Here is a 15,658-nt window from a genome sequence, read left to right on the forward strand (position 1 = left end):
TTTAGTTACTTTGTCCCTCAACCTGAAGGGAATGTCATAAACTTTCTTAAATTGTTTTTCTGTTTTTAAAACCAACTCGGCTTCATAACCTCTAATAGGAGAAAAAAAATCATTGAGAAAAACATCAGGAAATTTATCCTTAATTTCATTCTGCAAAACATTTTGTTTATCATCAATCACATTATTAACAGTTATTAATTTGTCAAAATAATTACGCCAGTTGGGAAAGAAAACATCCAACCATGTTCTGCCTAAAAGAGGAATAAAATTATGCTCACAATCCAACACCACAAGTTTTAAAATGCTCGTTTTATTCCGAAAGTCAACCGAAACAATAGCTTCTCCAGCAACACTCAAACTAGAACCATTCACCACAATTAAGTTTCTCGAACTTTTCTGAAGAGGAATATCAAATTTAGTAATAAATAGCTTTTTCCCAATAACAGAAACAGAAGCTCCACTATCGACTCCCATCTGCAATATTTTCCCCTCAACAGTTAGTTCTAGTAGACATGGACTGCTTATTTGATTAATTGTTGAAATGTGCATACAATCTAATTCACCTTGATCCGAATCATCGCTTTTGTCCTCCCAGGTCATCTGATTCATCATGTTGGACAACTTGTTCTCCATGCTTGGGCCAGGTTGCTCCATGTCGATGTTGTTGATCGGATCCTTCTTGAAGTGCTTCAGTCGGAAACACTTCCTCTTCACATGGCCTCGCACACCACAGTATTCGCACACTCGTTGGTCGATTCTCTGCTGCTGGTTGTCCCTCATTTCCGCAGGATAAACCGCTGCATCCTGGTATCGGCGATGCTGTTCCTGGAACCGCGCCGGTCTAGGCTGTCTGGACTGCGAAGGATAACTACCTCGATCATTGTACCTGTTGTACGGTTGTACAGTAGACTGGAACTGGGGCCGCTGCCCTAGTCGGCTTTTCACAGGACCACGACCCCGCGCTAAAGCTGTGATTCGCTGCAAAACAGCACCTCGCCCCCCAGTCAGACTACCGATGGAGGCGATGTGTGTGGAAGAATCTTCCTTTGTTAACGCTTTTGCATGAGAAGCAGCCATTTCCCAAGTGGTAATCATCTTCTCAGCTTGGGCAAGGTCAAAATTTTCCCCTTCCTCAGCCAACAATTTCTGTCGTAGGGCGTCATCTGACAAGCCAATGAGGACACGATCAAGAATGCGACCATCTTTGTCGTTCTTGAAAGCACAATTTTCTGCTTGGAGCTTTAGTGAAAAAAGAAAATCACTGGCCGTTTCACCAGGTTGTTGAATCCGAGATCCAAATTTAAATCGTTGAATCAAAGCTGAGTCTGTTTTGTCCAGTTTTTGCTTCAATTTCTGAACTAATTCTTTAAGCGGAGCTGCATCAAGCAACTGCTCGCTGAGGTACAAATTCTGTGCCACTTCAAACAGATATTCGCCCCCCAAAAGGAACATCTGGTCCTTTTGGTTCTCCTCCGCCACCTTATTGATGCGAAAATGGTAGCCAAGTCGCTTAAACCACGAAGCAAAAGATTGCCCTTTACGGTAGGGATCAATATTCGGGGATACGTAGGCCATTACAAATTCTGTTCAAGCAAACTTGCTCCTCAAACGCCGAAAAGTAATTCAGAAACACTAATCTCACACACCGGTAATTCCAGAATAGAAAAAAACTCGTTTTGTTCACCGTTAATCACAATTGTCCTGCACTAAACAGAAATAAAAAAGAAACACTCAAGTTTACTGAATTAGCTTTCACAAAGTAAAACAATGTGGGTATTGTGTAACCCCTTTCATTAAAACAAAAGAAATCACTAAGCGTCGGTTTATGCAACAAAATGGCGTTTGCCTAGCACAAAACACACAATTGGTCGTTAAAAAAAAACTTTTGTTTCTTACCTCTACCAAAACCCGTCGGAAATTCCTCCGCTACGGTAGAAATCCGTCGAAACCTTTTACCGCTTCCTGGTCCGTTCAGCTGATGAAATCACCGCCACCGGGATCGAAAGGGTTGCGGTCGCCTTGAAGGTCAAACGTCCGACCGTCGAAGATGAAAAATCCGGCCGCTGCGATGTAACTGGTAGCACGCAGTTTCTCCCGCCTAACGGAAATTTCACTGATCCTTCACTGTTTTCTTCACTTTTCCTCGTCGCCAACTGTAATGTTCGTGTTCTATACTTTAAAACACGAGAAGATGATCAGTAGAAGGTGGACACACGCGAGCGGACTTGATACAGAGGGTTAAGTATCACTAGAGGTTTAGGGTTATGACTCTTTAGGGTTTCACTTTCGGAGCTGTCGAGAAGAAACGTCTTACTCGTATGGTGTCTGGAATCAAAGAGAGCCCGACAGTCGCCGGTCTGTTTATTGAACGCTGTATGCTATAAAAGTATTTGACATTTGTCAAATACACAGTTATCTGAATGTACTCATTTTTAGATATAATTAACACATTAATTTTATAGCAAAAGCACTTCTAAAATATACATTTCAGAGGACATATCATTGGCATAGTGGAGGACTAGATGAGGTCGAGACAGTTAGTACTCGCGGTACCACAAAACGGAGGTGGAGGTGGTAAACAACCGCAAGTCTGAACACCAGGCAGTGGTCATCACAGGCGGGCTCACGATCAACTATAAGCGCTTGCTAAATCAACAAGGAGGCATTTTATTCATTTTCATTTATTAAGTATTTAGTACATCAAATTCAAGATAAAACTGAATCAACAATGTATATTTCTCCATAATACACGGTTCGTGGCTGCCGTTCTCCATCCTCGGTCACGCCCGATGCTCGCCAAATCACGCTCCACCTGATCCGCCTATCGGACTTTCTGCGCTCCACGTCTTCTTGTGCCAACCGGATCTGTCGTGAACACCAACTTTGCAGGGTTGTTGTCCGCCATTCTCGCAACATGCTCTGCCCATCATATCCTTCCGGTTTTGGCCACCTTCAGGATGCTGGGTTCGCCGTAAACTGCAGCGTGCTCGTGGTTCATCTTACTCCGCCACACACCGCCGAAGATCGTCCTTAGCACGCGTCGCTCGAAAACTCCGAGAGCTTGCAGGTCCTCCTCGAGTCCATGTCTCGTGTCTGTAGAGGCCCGCCGATCTTATTAGCGTTTTGTGCATGGTGCAGTTGATGCCTGGGTGAATCTTTTTCGACCGCAGTTTCTTCTTGAGCCCGTAGTAGGCCCGACTTCCGCTGATGATGCGTCTTCGAATTTCACGACTCACATTGTTGTCAGCCGTCAGTAAGAAACCGAGGTTGACGAATTGACCTTGAAAGTATCCCCGTATATCGTAACATTACTACCCAGACGGATCTGGTCGTGTTCGGTTCCGCCTACCAGCATGTACTTTGTTTTTGAGGCATTCACCACCAGTCCGACCTTTGCTACTTCGCGTTTTAGTCGGGTGTACAGCTCTGCCACCGTTCCAAATGTTCTGGCGATAATGTCCATGTCGTCCGCAAAGCACATAAATTGACCGGATTCTGCGTTCCGCGGCTGTTGAGTCCGGCTCGTTGCATCACACCTTCCACAGCGGTGTTGAAGAGTAGGCATAAGAGTCCGTCACCTTGTCACAGTCCCCGGCAAAATTCGAATGAACTGGATAGTTCACCCGAAGCCCTTACGCAGTTTTGCACACCGTCCATAGTTGCTTTAATCAGTCTAGTCAGCTTCCCAGGAAAACCGTTTTCGTCCATGATTTTCCATAGCTCTGCGCGGTCGATACTGTCGTATGCCGCTTTGAAGTCGATGAACAGGTGGTGCGTTGGGACCTGGTATTCACGACATTTCTGGAGGATTTGCCGTACGGTGAAAATCTGGTCCGTTGTCGACCGGCCGTCGATGAACTTCCCACAAACTCATTCGTTTTAGGTGACAGACGACGGAAGATGATCTGGGATAGCACTTTGTAGGCAACATTCAAAATAGTGATCGCTCTGAAGCTCTCACATTCCAAATGGTCGCCTTTCTTGTGAATGGGGCAGATTACCCCTTCCTTCCACTTCTCCGGTAGCTGTTCGGTTTCCCAGATCCTGGCTATCAGCCGATGCAGACAGGTGGCCAACTTTTCTGGGCCCATCTTGATGAGTTCAGCTGCGATAACATCTGTGGTGGATGCAGCTGCTTTGTTGGTTTTGAGCTGGTGAATGACCTCCTTAACTTCCCTCAGCGTGGGAGTTGGTTCATTTCCTACCTCCACTGCACTGGCGTCTTCGTTTTCTCCGATGTCGTGATGCGCATACCGCACGGTCTCAAAGAACGTGGTATGATTGCTTGCGGGTATGATGCCCTTAGTATCGGTTATGCTGAAGTGGCAGAGGGAATGAGATTCCTCCAGCAAGGGTAGATGGACACACAGGCTCTTTACCGATCGTGTCTAAATGAACGAGCAGGCCCCATGGCGAGGTGAATTTTCACTTGACACAATTTCTGTCACGCCATGGGTACTATGTGGTAGCCATGTAGTATCTACACAGATTCTGACACGTTGGCTCCCGCATGTCCGCAGTGTGCAGACTGCGACGAGACCGCGAAGCATGTGCTCTTTGAATGCCCACGTTTCGTTGAGCAAAGGTCGAGTTTGCAGGAAGTATGCGGTAGAGATCTCTATTGGTAAGCGTTCCACCAGCAACCGCCTTAAGTTGTCCTCTCTCCCCTGAAAGATTGGGTCTTGGCTAGTACTATAAGGGTAGTCACCCGTTGGACTCAAGCTTCTGGATTCGGAAGCTTTTTGAAACCCCCTTGTATCCTTTGAAACGCCTCTGTAAGCCCCTAAAACGCCCTTCAGGCCCACTGAAACGCCCCTTGAAGTACCTCTGAGACCCCTGACTAACTTAAGACTCCCTGAGACACAATTGCGTTCCCCTTATACGCCCCGAGTCCTCCTGGTACCCCTTGAAACAACCCTGAAACGCATCTGCGATCCAAACCCCCTGCGATCCAAACCCCCTGAGAAGACGCTGAAACTCCCTTAAACGCCTCTGAGACCCCCTGGTGCCCCGTTGAAACACCTTAGAAACCACTGAAACGCCCCTTTGCAGGTTCTTTGTAATTGCTCACCTAACCATCCATACTCGGCACTTCCATATAGAGGAATAAACTGATGCGTTTGAATCATTGAAGATAGGCTCACAACTCTTGGTAATGGTAATGCGAGAGTGTCTTCGTATTGCTTGAACCAGATGTACTGTCCATAATCGCATAGTTGACGTAAGCGCCACTGTTGTTTTCAACACACTTTTGAAAATTTTACAAATAATGAAAAATTTAAGATTTTTTTTTCACGTTGACATCTAGCTAGAGATTAGGATCTTGTGATCTATTGAATAAAACTGGTCATAATTATTCACTTGCGTTAGATATTAGCTTGTGAATTCTGACATTGTCAATGGTGGTTACGTCAACTATGTGATCATGGGCAGTGTACTAATGCCATGAATTACAAGAAAACGCTTTGTCCTTATCTTTTATTGCGCTGATCCGACTTTGAACGACAAAAGGTTGGGCGACCTCAAATCCCTTTTCTTTAGGAACCAGTTTGATCACTTTGGGGTAGGTTAGAAAGCGGATAAATAGATTCATATAGAATAGAGCCGAATAGAAAAATATATACATTCGTTCCCGTCGACCATACAACACCCGGTCCGACTCCCTGTCATCAGAGTTCCCTGGCTACTTAACGTCCTAAAGAATCTTAGTATGAAAAGTGTTCGCTCGCATTTAGATCCTGGTTGATTCCACACATGTATATAATCATGGGCTCCGATTGCTATAATATTCAATCTGTGGTAGTGTATGCGTAGTGGACATAAGCTGGTTAACGTAGTGGTAAATGAAGTTGTTGATGTTTAATGTTAGACATACCGTGCCATGCCCTAATACCGTGTGCTTCCTAATACCGTGTATTTGACAAAAAACTCAAATATTTTACTAAGTGTATCATTTTTTTAACTGAGTAACTAGTTCAATAAGCAAAATCAAGAAACACGGATAATTAATTTTTACAGGGCTCTTTGAAATGAAGAGCATCTTTAAGGCCACGGTATTAGGGCATGGCACGGTACCTATGAATGCACTGGCTCATGCACGATGGATCTTTACGAAAAAAATAAGTCTTCATTAATTCGATTAATAGCTAAATAAACTGCAAAATTCGTTATTTCCCAATAATCACCAGTGTGAATACTAGCATTCGGATCTTGCACTCGGTTGAAAACCACTGCCCTAGACGATGAGAGCTCGAAAACATCAAAACTAGCTCTTTATCTTTTCTTGCTTTGCTTCACAATAGTTGACCAACTGGCTTGGCGAAAACAAGCAAGAGGAAGCGCCTTGTTGTATGCTATTTTAAGCTCGCTTCTATGTTAATGCTTGTACTAAAATATAATAAACTTTTTTGATTGATGCATGTTCTGTAAAGCTTTCAACTAAATCCCATTACAATGATGCACATATTTGAAGAACATTTATCTTTGGATATGCCAAAAAATGTTCAGGACTGCGAAGTGATTAGACGCTTGCGAAAAAGATTATTTCTCACAAAACATCTAAGATATTTATACATGGTACATGTAAAAGAATAATAAAGTAATGGCATCTTGTAGTTAGAAGTTTACAAATTTATTTCGAATCGTGAATGTGAAACAAAATTTCCCTTCATTACTAGGGTTTGGGTACTAGTAGTGGACCCCCTAAGCCATCGAAATTTACTTCTGCTGCTTTTTAGCTATGTTAAGGCAGTGGATTGTTCCAAAGTGGATTTCTTAAACAAGTTTCACGTCCCCTCTTTATTATAAGACCGTCGAACATACAACATTAATAATTTTTTCCAGTGAAATACGCATTTGAAAATACGCATCGATGTTGCCTATAATGGACACCACCGGGGTCCATTATAGGATTATTTACAAATATCTTGGCGCCTATAGTGGACCCCCCATTTGATTTCCATGTTAGCTGTCACGCCGCCGACGGTGCCTATAGTGGACCCTCCCTGAGTGTGCGTATAGTGGACCCTTTTGAGTGTTTACATTCATTAAATAGTTAAAATAACCGATTGTTGCGGCCACTGGGTTATTTGTTTGCCAGGAACTGCTGTGTAGCAATGTAATTGATGTTCCCCCGGTGGAAGTTGCCTGGAAATAGTTGATTTGGGCATTTATATTTGAGTTTTTCTGAAGGGGGTCCACTATAGGCGCAGGGTCCACTACTAGCACACAACCCCTATTTTCCTCCGGTCACATAAGCGTGCTTCTTGACGAACGGTTCTTCAACCACCGGTATCTGCCGCTTGATGCGGAAATCCTGCATTGGAAAATATAAACAAATATTAATATAGATACAACCCTACAATAAAGTGTTTGAACAGCCTATTACCGCATTTCCGGTCACGAACGCCACCATCACCAGGACGAACAGGACAAAGATTGTAGTTCTCATGGTTTGGAGTTAGGATGCAAAGTAAAAACTAGTTTTACTGAACGAATGTAATAACTACTTATTTATAGTAGAAACAAGTCGTTAGCATCAACTTGAAACCCGTTAAAGATTGAACTCAGTTACGCCCAGATTGTTTTCAAACATTGGCACTAATTGGCCTAATGGGAAATTAGTCTGCCTTTAGTATGATGTGCATACAGGAAATGGTATTTCAGTTACCAAACCAGGCATAAGGAGATTCATAAGTTGTTGTATCATGGGATACGGAAAGGTCGAAACATTGTGATGGCTTATCAAACGTCAAGACCTGGAAAATGAAGATAAAAGGAAACACTTGTTGTTACTATTATATTGTTCATTTTATTTTATGCATTTCATTTATACACTTGATTTGATCATTCTCTCTAAACGATCCTACTCATTTTTTAAGGTTTCTTTCACTTTTTATCATATTACTTGATACTTTTCCACTACTTTTTTTGTATATAGTTTTAGTTAATTAAAGCTACCAGAACGTATTTTTTGTTTTACTGCGCGTATTTCGCATGCTTAGTATTTGATTACCGTTTTACTTTGCCTTCATACCGGTTTCCTTCCTATCGATCAAACCAATCCGAATTTGTTCATTCATTCGCCCTATCATTTAATAGCACAAAACTCGGCACCAGATCGGTTTCGAGTTTTTTGTTTGATTCTGTTTTCTTCGCTTGTCATATTGTTGAATTAAAAAAAAAATGCAACTGAATTAACAATCTGCTACTAACTGGCTCCGTTTTTTTTGTTATATTGATTATTTGTTTCTATACTATTTATGTGAGTGAGTTTCTTTGATTTCAGTTTAGCCTTGCGCTCTGCCTATTATAAACGAGAGACCACACCACACTGGGAACGTTTTTTTTATTACTGTAATATTGTGTAATTTCAGCACTATTGTTATTCTAACGGTTGTACGTTTGGTTCTAAATTGTTTGTTCCATCGTTATATTTAGCGAAGAAAGCTTCGAATACTGGGATTGTTACTTTGTTGAACTTCCGGACAGTTATTTCAAATGTTTGTGGCAACTGGAGAAATAGAGATGTGTGTGTTTGAGTTTTGATATATCGAATGAATCTAACAAGTTTCGGTATACATTGGGTTTTATTTGTTCACAGCGAGAATAATTTCTAACTAATATGCAAACTAAAAGTAATCAACGGAAACAACATAAAGTGATCCTACATTTCGCTTACTATTTGCCTAGTCTTTGCTCTATACGTGCCTTCTTTTGCTAGTCTCTTCCCTCATTAACTAAAACTTATCTTTTGAAGCCATTCCATGATTGACATCTTCCATGTTTAATTTTACTTAGATTTTCAGTCACTTAAAGTTATCTGGTATTCCATACCAAGTGACCTAGAAAAGGTTCAAACTAGCAATCGACCATCTCGAGAGTGATACAAAATTAACTAAATTGAATCCAAATCTGTTGTATTGGTCGATTGGTCGTGTTTGATTGGAATTACCCCTAAAGGAGGGAAGTAGTTACGCTTTGCCTTATCTGCTAATTGTGTGCTCTTTGATCTATCAGATACTTAACGGAAGAAAATTGTGATAACTTTGTACAGGCGGGGAAAATTATCTACGGATGCGGGAGAAATAACTTAAACAACAACGATTGGTATAAATAAATGGAGACTGCTCGATTCCATATGAACAATGCTATTTACACAGAAACTATTTTACATGGGACAGATTTTCCACACACGGGATCTCAGCTCAGGGGGATCCGGAGAAACAGCAAAAGAATCGTTTTCTACTTCCCGTGCGCCTTAATGTGTGCCGTCTCAGACCTTGTGATTCGTGTACTCTCAGCTGGTAAGTCAGATCCCATCGGTCGAACCGAACGCCTTCATCTTCACCTCGCCGTCTACCGAAGAACATAGGATCCGGCCACCTGTAGTCCACTTCGTCACCCTGTCCACCGAAAAACTGCCTCGGACGACGGAAGCGCGCCGGTCGCTGCCGCATTGATCGCCTCGGGACCCCGTCTTTTGCCGACGTTGTATACTATAGGTCGTGGTAGAGCGGAGGATCGTCCAGGGGCCTGTAGCGGACCCGCTGTCGGTAGTGGTACTCTTTCAGGTAGGATTTGAGTGATTTCGGCAGGCTCAGATCGTTGATTCCGTCGTAGGTGGTGTTGCTGACGATCGTCGCTCGGCACAGCTGCTGCAGGGAGAAGACGAATTTCCTGTTCAACGGGTAGGTCAGCATCGGTTCGAAGAACATTACGCAGGAGGGGTCTTTGTAGTGCTCGAGTAAACCGGTTACTGTCGAGGCCGTGTACACTCCGGGATCGCGCGAATCGAAACTGTAAATTGAAAATTGGAGGGAAAATGCAAAATGTAGATTGGGACCCATTGATATGCCATTTAATAAAAACGTTTACTAACGTTTCTCAATCTGCTGAAGAAGCTCAATGACAATTTTTCATCTCGTTCACATTAACCGTTAAGACAGAGCAACACTCTACAGGCATCAGTTTTGGCTAGGGTTTTAGACCGACGGAACGGTAAGCATATAGCATAGCCGCATAAAACCATGAATTGAGGGTCACCTGTTTAGTGAGCTCTTATCGCCGGAACACTGCACAGTGCACGGCATTCTAGATTGATTAACACTCACCTGAACTTGTGATTGAACTGCTCGATGCGAGCATGCAAGCTCCGGTTGTACTTCCGGAACGACACGGAAAACAGGAACTCCTCCTGTGCCGAATCGCGCAACAGGAACGTGCCCTCCGGTTTGCCCTCGAGCAGCTTCTCCGCCTCGTACCGATCCATCTTGCCCCAGTAGAAACAACAGCTGGTGATCTTCTGCAAATCCGGCACCAAGCAGTGGATGAAGTCGACCTGAACGTCGGGAGAAATTCTTAGTACTTGTACAATTCTTCCCAATTAATTGCTGAAAACTTACCTGCGAGTGGACCCGCGGCATCTCCTCGGCATGTATGACCGTATTCGGCAGCAACAATCCTCGCTGGAGCAAACTGAACGCCGATGAGGTGTCCGATGTGCACAGGAAAGCAATCTGATGGTTGCCTGCTGCTGCAGCGTTAGCACCACTAGCGGCAGCTCCGACCGCACCCAACGCCGATCCACCGGTCAACGTTCCACCGGACATCAAACCCCGTGGGTTGTAATTGGGTGGAGCATCGACGCCTTCACGGATTTCAAGCTCCCGCTGGAGCCGAGCCCGTTCATCCAAGTCTTCCAGAGAAAAGTCGTCACTGCTGTTGAACCTGGGATTGGCGGAAAGTAGCGTTAGCTAAGGGACTTCAAACCCGTAACGGACTGTTTAGACCTACCTAGAAATGTCGAACATGCCCGGCGTTGAGACCACAATGAGAGAATTGGGGGCCGGGTGTCCGGTACCGGTGCCCCACAATGCGTGTGCCGCCGATCCTTCTATCCTGTGGATGATGGTCGTAGCGTGGAGATCGTGATGACTAGCGGCAGCTCCGGCGGTCGGAGGAAACAGGAATGCGTGGTTCTGTTGATTGGCATTGTGGTGGGAGGAGATTCCAACCGGGCCAATGGTTCCCCCGGGACCATTCGAGGTCGAACCATCCAGGTGATGGTGCTGGTAGCGTATCTGCTGGTGCGGAATCACAAGCGGGTTGGACTGCGATGGATAGCCGTTGTTGGACGACACCGTCGACGGGAGGTCCTCCACCTTGCGATACAGGGTGCAAATGCATGAATCCGTCTGGAAAGAAAGGAATCGGAATAGGATACAATCAATATCGGTCGATGGCTGATAAACTTCCGAAACAGCTTTAACAAAATCTGATGGGAAACTTTTCACCTGACAATAAGCAGAATTCCATCCTTCCCAGAACTGCAGAACAGGGATCAAATTTTCGCTTCAACTTTCGACAAACAGCTGCCCCCTTTTCTTGGAAAAGCATCAACAAGGACGAAAAAGTTTGTTCGGGGTGTACATTAGACTGCTTCAAATTCTAGATGGTGGACTTTCAGGTCCTTCAATGGTATCAATTTTAACATCCAAAATTCTTCAGTTCAGTACATTGCATTGAAAATTATCATAACTCTGCGCAATTATGATCGAAACATAGATACAATCGCAAAAACTTTGCAGGAGATGTGATCCTTCTTCTTCTTCTTCTTCTTTATGGCTCGACGTCCCCACTGGGACTTGGCCTGCCTCGCTTAAACTTAGTGTTCTTTGAGCACTTCCGCAGTTATTAATTGAAGGGCTTTCTTTGCCTGCCATCGCATGAATTTGTATATTGTGAGGCAAGTACAATGATACACTATGCCCAGGGAGTCGAGAAAGTTTCCCCGACCGGAACGGGAATCGAACCCGCCGTCTCCGGATTGGCGATCCATAGTCTTAACCACTAGGCTAACTGGAGACCCAGAGGAGATGTGATTCATGGTTATTAAATAGAGTTAACAAACCATATCGATGATCGTTGTAATGTGAACAATCAATTAACAACACACAAGAGCAAAATCCGAATCAGTCTAGTGGGTCCATACCCCTTTTCGGGTTGGCTACGATAAGGGCATTACAGGGGATAAAGCGTACGCTAGTGCAGACACCCATTGGTAGCGCTATCCAATTAACGTTGGGTGGACCCACCGCTCCCACCAGTAGGCACAGCGAATTTCCATGAACAGTGGAGCAATGTTATCGCTTTCGAGGGAAACTAATTTCAGCATCAGACTTCTGCTCTCCGTAACAATTAATCAATTTTCGGGAAATGTGTCTTAATCATGGTAAGATTCTCGGTTTCTATACTTTTGTGCAGTTTTTTGTTAACTTGTGAACGACTATGCTGCCCATAACTGCATAACAGTCACATTCGACAAAAGTAGGCATTGGAGAAAATGGAGTTTAAAGTTTGCAACATGCGCTAGTATGGAGACGATACGAAATTTAAAAAAATTATCAATAATTTAAAATTCATCCTTTTGCAATGAAATTTTCTGCAGCTCTTCTTGTATGCTGGACGAATAGTTAAAAAAATAATCAGAACCAAATATGATTGATATTAGGCTTTGACAAAAGTGTGTATTTCCAGTGTGACTGTTATGCGGTTACATTAATTAATTTCAGCTAATGAGACGAAACGACTTGGTATTTGTTTCACATTTTGCAGATCAAACTTATGAAGTTCATTTGAGTGGATGAAAGTACTGATGATTAGGAGATGTTCCCCGGTATTAACTCAGTATTGGCAAAAAATGCAAATGTTACAATTATGCAGTTATGGGCAGTATGTTTCTGAAAGAAGACATCGTACTAAGTTCTATAGCGAAATCTGCGTATGGATGAACTGAAATACCCAACTAACATTTATTGTAAACGTCATAAAGCGTCCTCAATACAATTGGATGCTAAGTTACTGTGTTGTACATATGGACAGAAGCTTCTGTGCAAGCCCTATACCAATGAATCTGGCGAACTTAATAAACATGTTTATGCTGTACGAGTAGCTTCTAGCCCGGGCAGAGTTCAAGTACTGACGATCAAAATGTGATATTGGTTCGTTTGAGATAAGAGGTAAAAGTACTGAAAATAATAGCAAAAATTTGTTCTTGAACCATCTAACCAATAGCAAAATATGATATTTTAAGATCAATCAAATAGCTCACTGCTATTGGTTAGTTCTTACCAAGAGCTATATGTGCTATGATAATGATGTTGCAGAAGTAAAATTGAGATATTATTTCAGTACTTTTACCTCTTAGACTGACACAAGTTTCGATTTTCTCTAATGTCACCCCCCCCCCCCCCCCCTCGGAAATTTTTTGTCGGATTTTGATATTTTGAGGGGGGATACAAATAAATTATTTAGGAATTTAAAAATTTTAAAGTGAAATTAGAGTTGTCGAGAGAATTTCTTAACAAATTCGATGAGTTTGACGATTTTTCCTAATTGTTTGGGTAATTTTTCATCAAATACATTTATTATTTATCATCCCCCCCCCTTGACGATTCAACGAGCAAAGTGACAAAAGAAGAAAATGAGATTTGTTCCGGCCTTATCTCAAACAAACAAATCCGGAATAATTCGCGAATAGGGCGTAACTGACAAAGCAATAACATTGCGAAAACAACATCCGAATTTTGCTGATACAATTTCATTTCCTATTTAGGAGTAATTCAACATGAACAAGCTTAAATGACACAATTCTGACACATTTTCTTGATTTTCTAATAAAACAGTACAAATTTGTTAATTTTTCTGCATTTATTTTATTACGCCGGAATTGATACCCGATAATGCTAAATACGCCCAATACTATGCGCCTTGAATCGATATCAATTTCAGAATCGCCTTTTACTATTCGCCTTGTTTTTGATTTTGACAGGATTTCGCCGTGTTTCTGTTTTGATTTCAGATTCGCCTTTCACTATCGCCGTGTTTACGTAGAGTCCCTATAATTAGAGTCTGGCGGACTGTCACTTTCGACCGGAGCCAATCGAGCATGACGTCATAGTGTCCTCACCGATAAATGCTACACCGTGACGTCATGTTCGATTGGCTCCGATCGAAATTGACAGTCCGCCATACTCTAACTAGACTGACTCTATGTTTACGTTGTGATTTCAGTTTCGCCTTTTACTTTCGTAAACAAAAACACCAGGAGTAGAAGGCGTAATTCTTGTTTTGTTTCGTGTGACACAGAATGGGATTACGCCTTCTACTCAACCCGTGATTTTCAATAGTTAGAAAAGTGATATCAAGGAAAGTTTGTGAGTATTTAGTAGGAAAATCTAACATCTTTTCACTCTTATAATCATTAAAATTATGTACATTTTGTCAGCTACGACCTTTTCGCGAATTTCTCCGGAAATATCACTTTTTGTTTGTTTGTGTTTTGTTTTTGTTTTGTCACTTTTGTATCAAAATATGCTATTATTGAGTTTTTTTCCTCTGCTCGGGATACCACCCAGTCATAGCTCTTTTCTCGGCTACTATGTAACCACTAACTGAATAACCTGAGAAGGCGCTTTTTCAGCCTTTTCACAGTTGTTAAATAATAATTATACGTCATCCCCCAATTAATCGATTAAATATAATTAGGTTACGGATACCGTGACGCAATACATGTGGAACTAGAATTATCGCTTTTAAAATTGAATAATTAAAGTACTGGCCGCTACTTGGAATCGAACACCGGATCTCCGTATTCACTGGTCCCGATGATGTTCTCGCTGCCACACTGTTATGTATAAATCGCATAGAAAATAGCCCGTTTTGTTTTACTTCAGACAAGGCTTCATAATTGTGCCACAACAAACCTTACCCAACTTCATCTTGCTGCAAAAACTTGTGAAACGTCAAACGCAATAATGTTTACATTGAACAAGCTGTGTGATTGCGCCAACAGCTTCTTCATCACAGCTTCTAGCTGAAAGAATGTTCTTTAAGTAGCTACGAAGCGCTGCTGTTTTGTGTATTCGACAACATTACAAAACGTACTGTATAAAAGCAGCTATTTTATTGGTTGGGACTCTTATTCGATTTGCACATCTTCCGGCAAGTCTTCCGGAGTTGGATTGAAGTGCTATACAAGCAACCCAAATAATTTCACAGCACAAAGATGGATAGCTGTAAAGTATTTGTGTAGTAGCTATATATCCCGCTTGAAGTTAGTTTTGACAATAATGTTTACATCCGACAAGCCGTGTTGGTATACCAACAGTTTCTTTATTACAGCTTCCTGCTGTAATGATATCGCATAACGGTCTTCGAAGCGCTGCTGGTTTGTGGATTTATTAGTATCACGAGCTGTACTTATAATAGGGGGCCGGATCACAACGTCCGAGGCCATACAGTCCCGGTCGTTGAGTCGCGTTTTTTTGCGAAATAACGTCCAAAAGTTTGGATGCGTCATAATATCCTATGTGCCTTCTTTCCTTGGACTTCATGACATACCTGCACGTTTGGACGTTATGCCCCGAAAAAATGCGCCATAAAGTCCTGGGACATTATGGCCTCGGACGTTATGATACTGCGCCACTTATAATAGCAGCTGCTTTTTTTTTTTACTGGGGACTCTTTTCACATCTTCCGGGAAATCTCCCGGAGTTGGAATGGAGTGTAGTAGTAACGGCAGCCCCAGTGAAAAGTGATTGATTTCTGAAAGCCGAGTTTGGTAGCTGTATGGTGCTTATTTTGCAGCCGTGTATTA

The 15,658-nt window shown here is 42.6% G+C and overlaps 1 protein-coding gene across 2 annotated transcripts in view; it reads right to left on the reverse strand.

Moving 5' to 3' along the window:
* Positions 1 to 7,784: 7,784 nt before the first annotated feature.
* The window catches only part of LOC109425964 (la-related protein Larp4B), a 92,463-nt gene continuing 84,589 nt past the window's right edge, over positions 7,785 to 15,658 (reverse strand). For both annotated transcript variants that reach the window (XM_062856615.1, XM_062856616.1), the window contains exons 5-8: positions 10,795 to 11,195; positions 10,404 to 10,728; positions 10,113 to 10,339; positions 7,785 to 9,798 (exon numbers count right to left, since the gene is read on the reverse strand). In XM_062856615.1, coding sequence (XP_062712599.1) covers positions 9,498 to 9,798; positions 10,113 to 10,339; positions 10,404 to 10,728; positions 10,795 to 11,195 — 1,254 coding nt within the window. In that variant the 3' untranslated portion in view covers positions 7,785 to 9,497. The remainder of the gene's footprint in view (positions 9,799 to 10,112; positions 10,340 to 10,403; positions 10,729 to 10,794; positions 11,196 to 15,658) is intronic.

This window comes from Aedes albopictus, chromosome 3 (assembly GCF_035046485.1).
Source record: "Aedes albopictus strain Foshan chromosome 3, AalbF5, whole genome shotgun sequence".
NCBI classification, from domain to species: domain Eukaryota; kingdom Metazoa; phylum Arthropoda; class Insecta; order Diptera; family Culicidae; genus Aedes; species Aedes albopictus.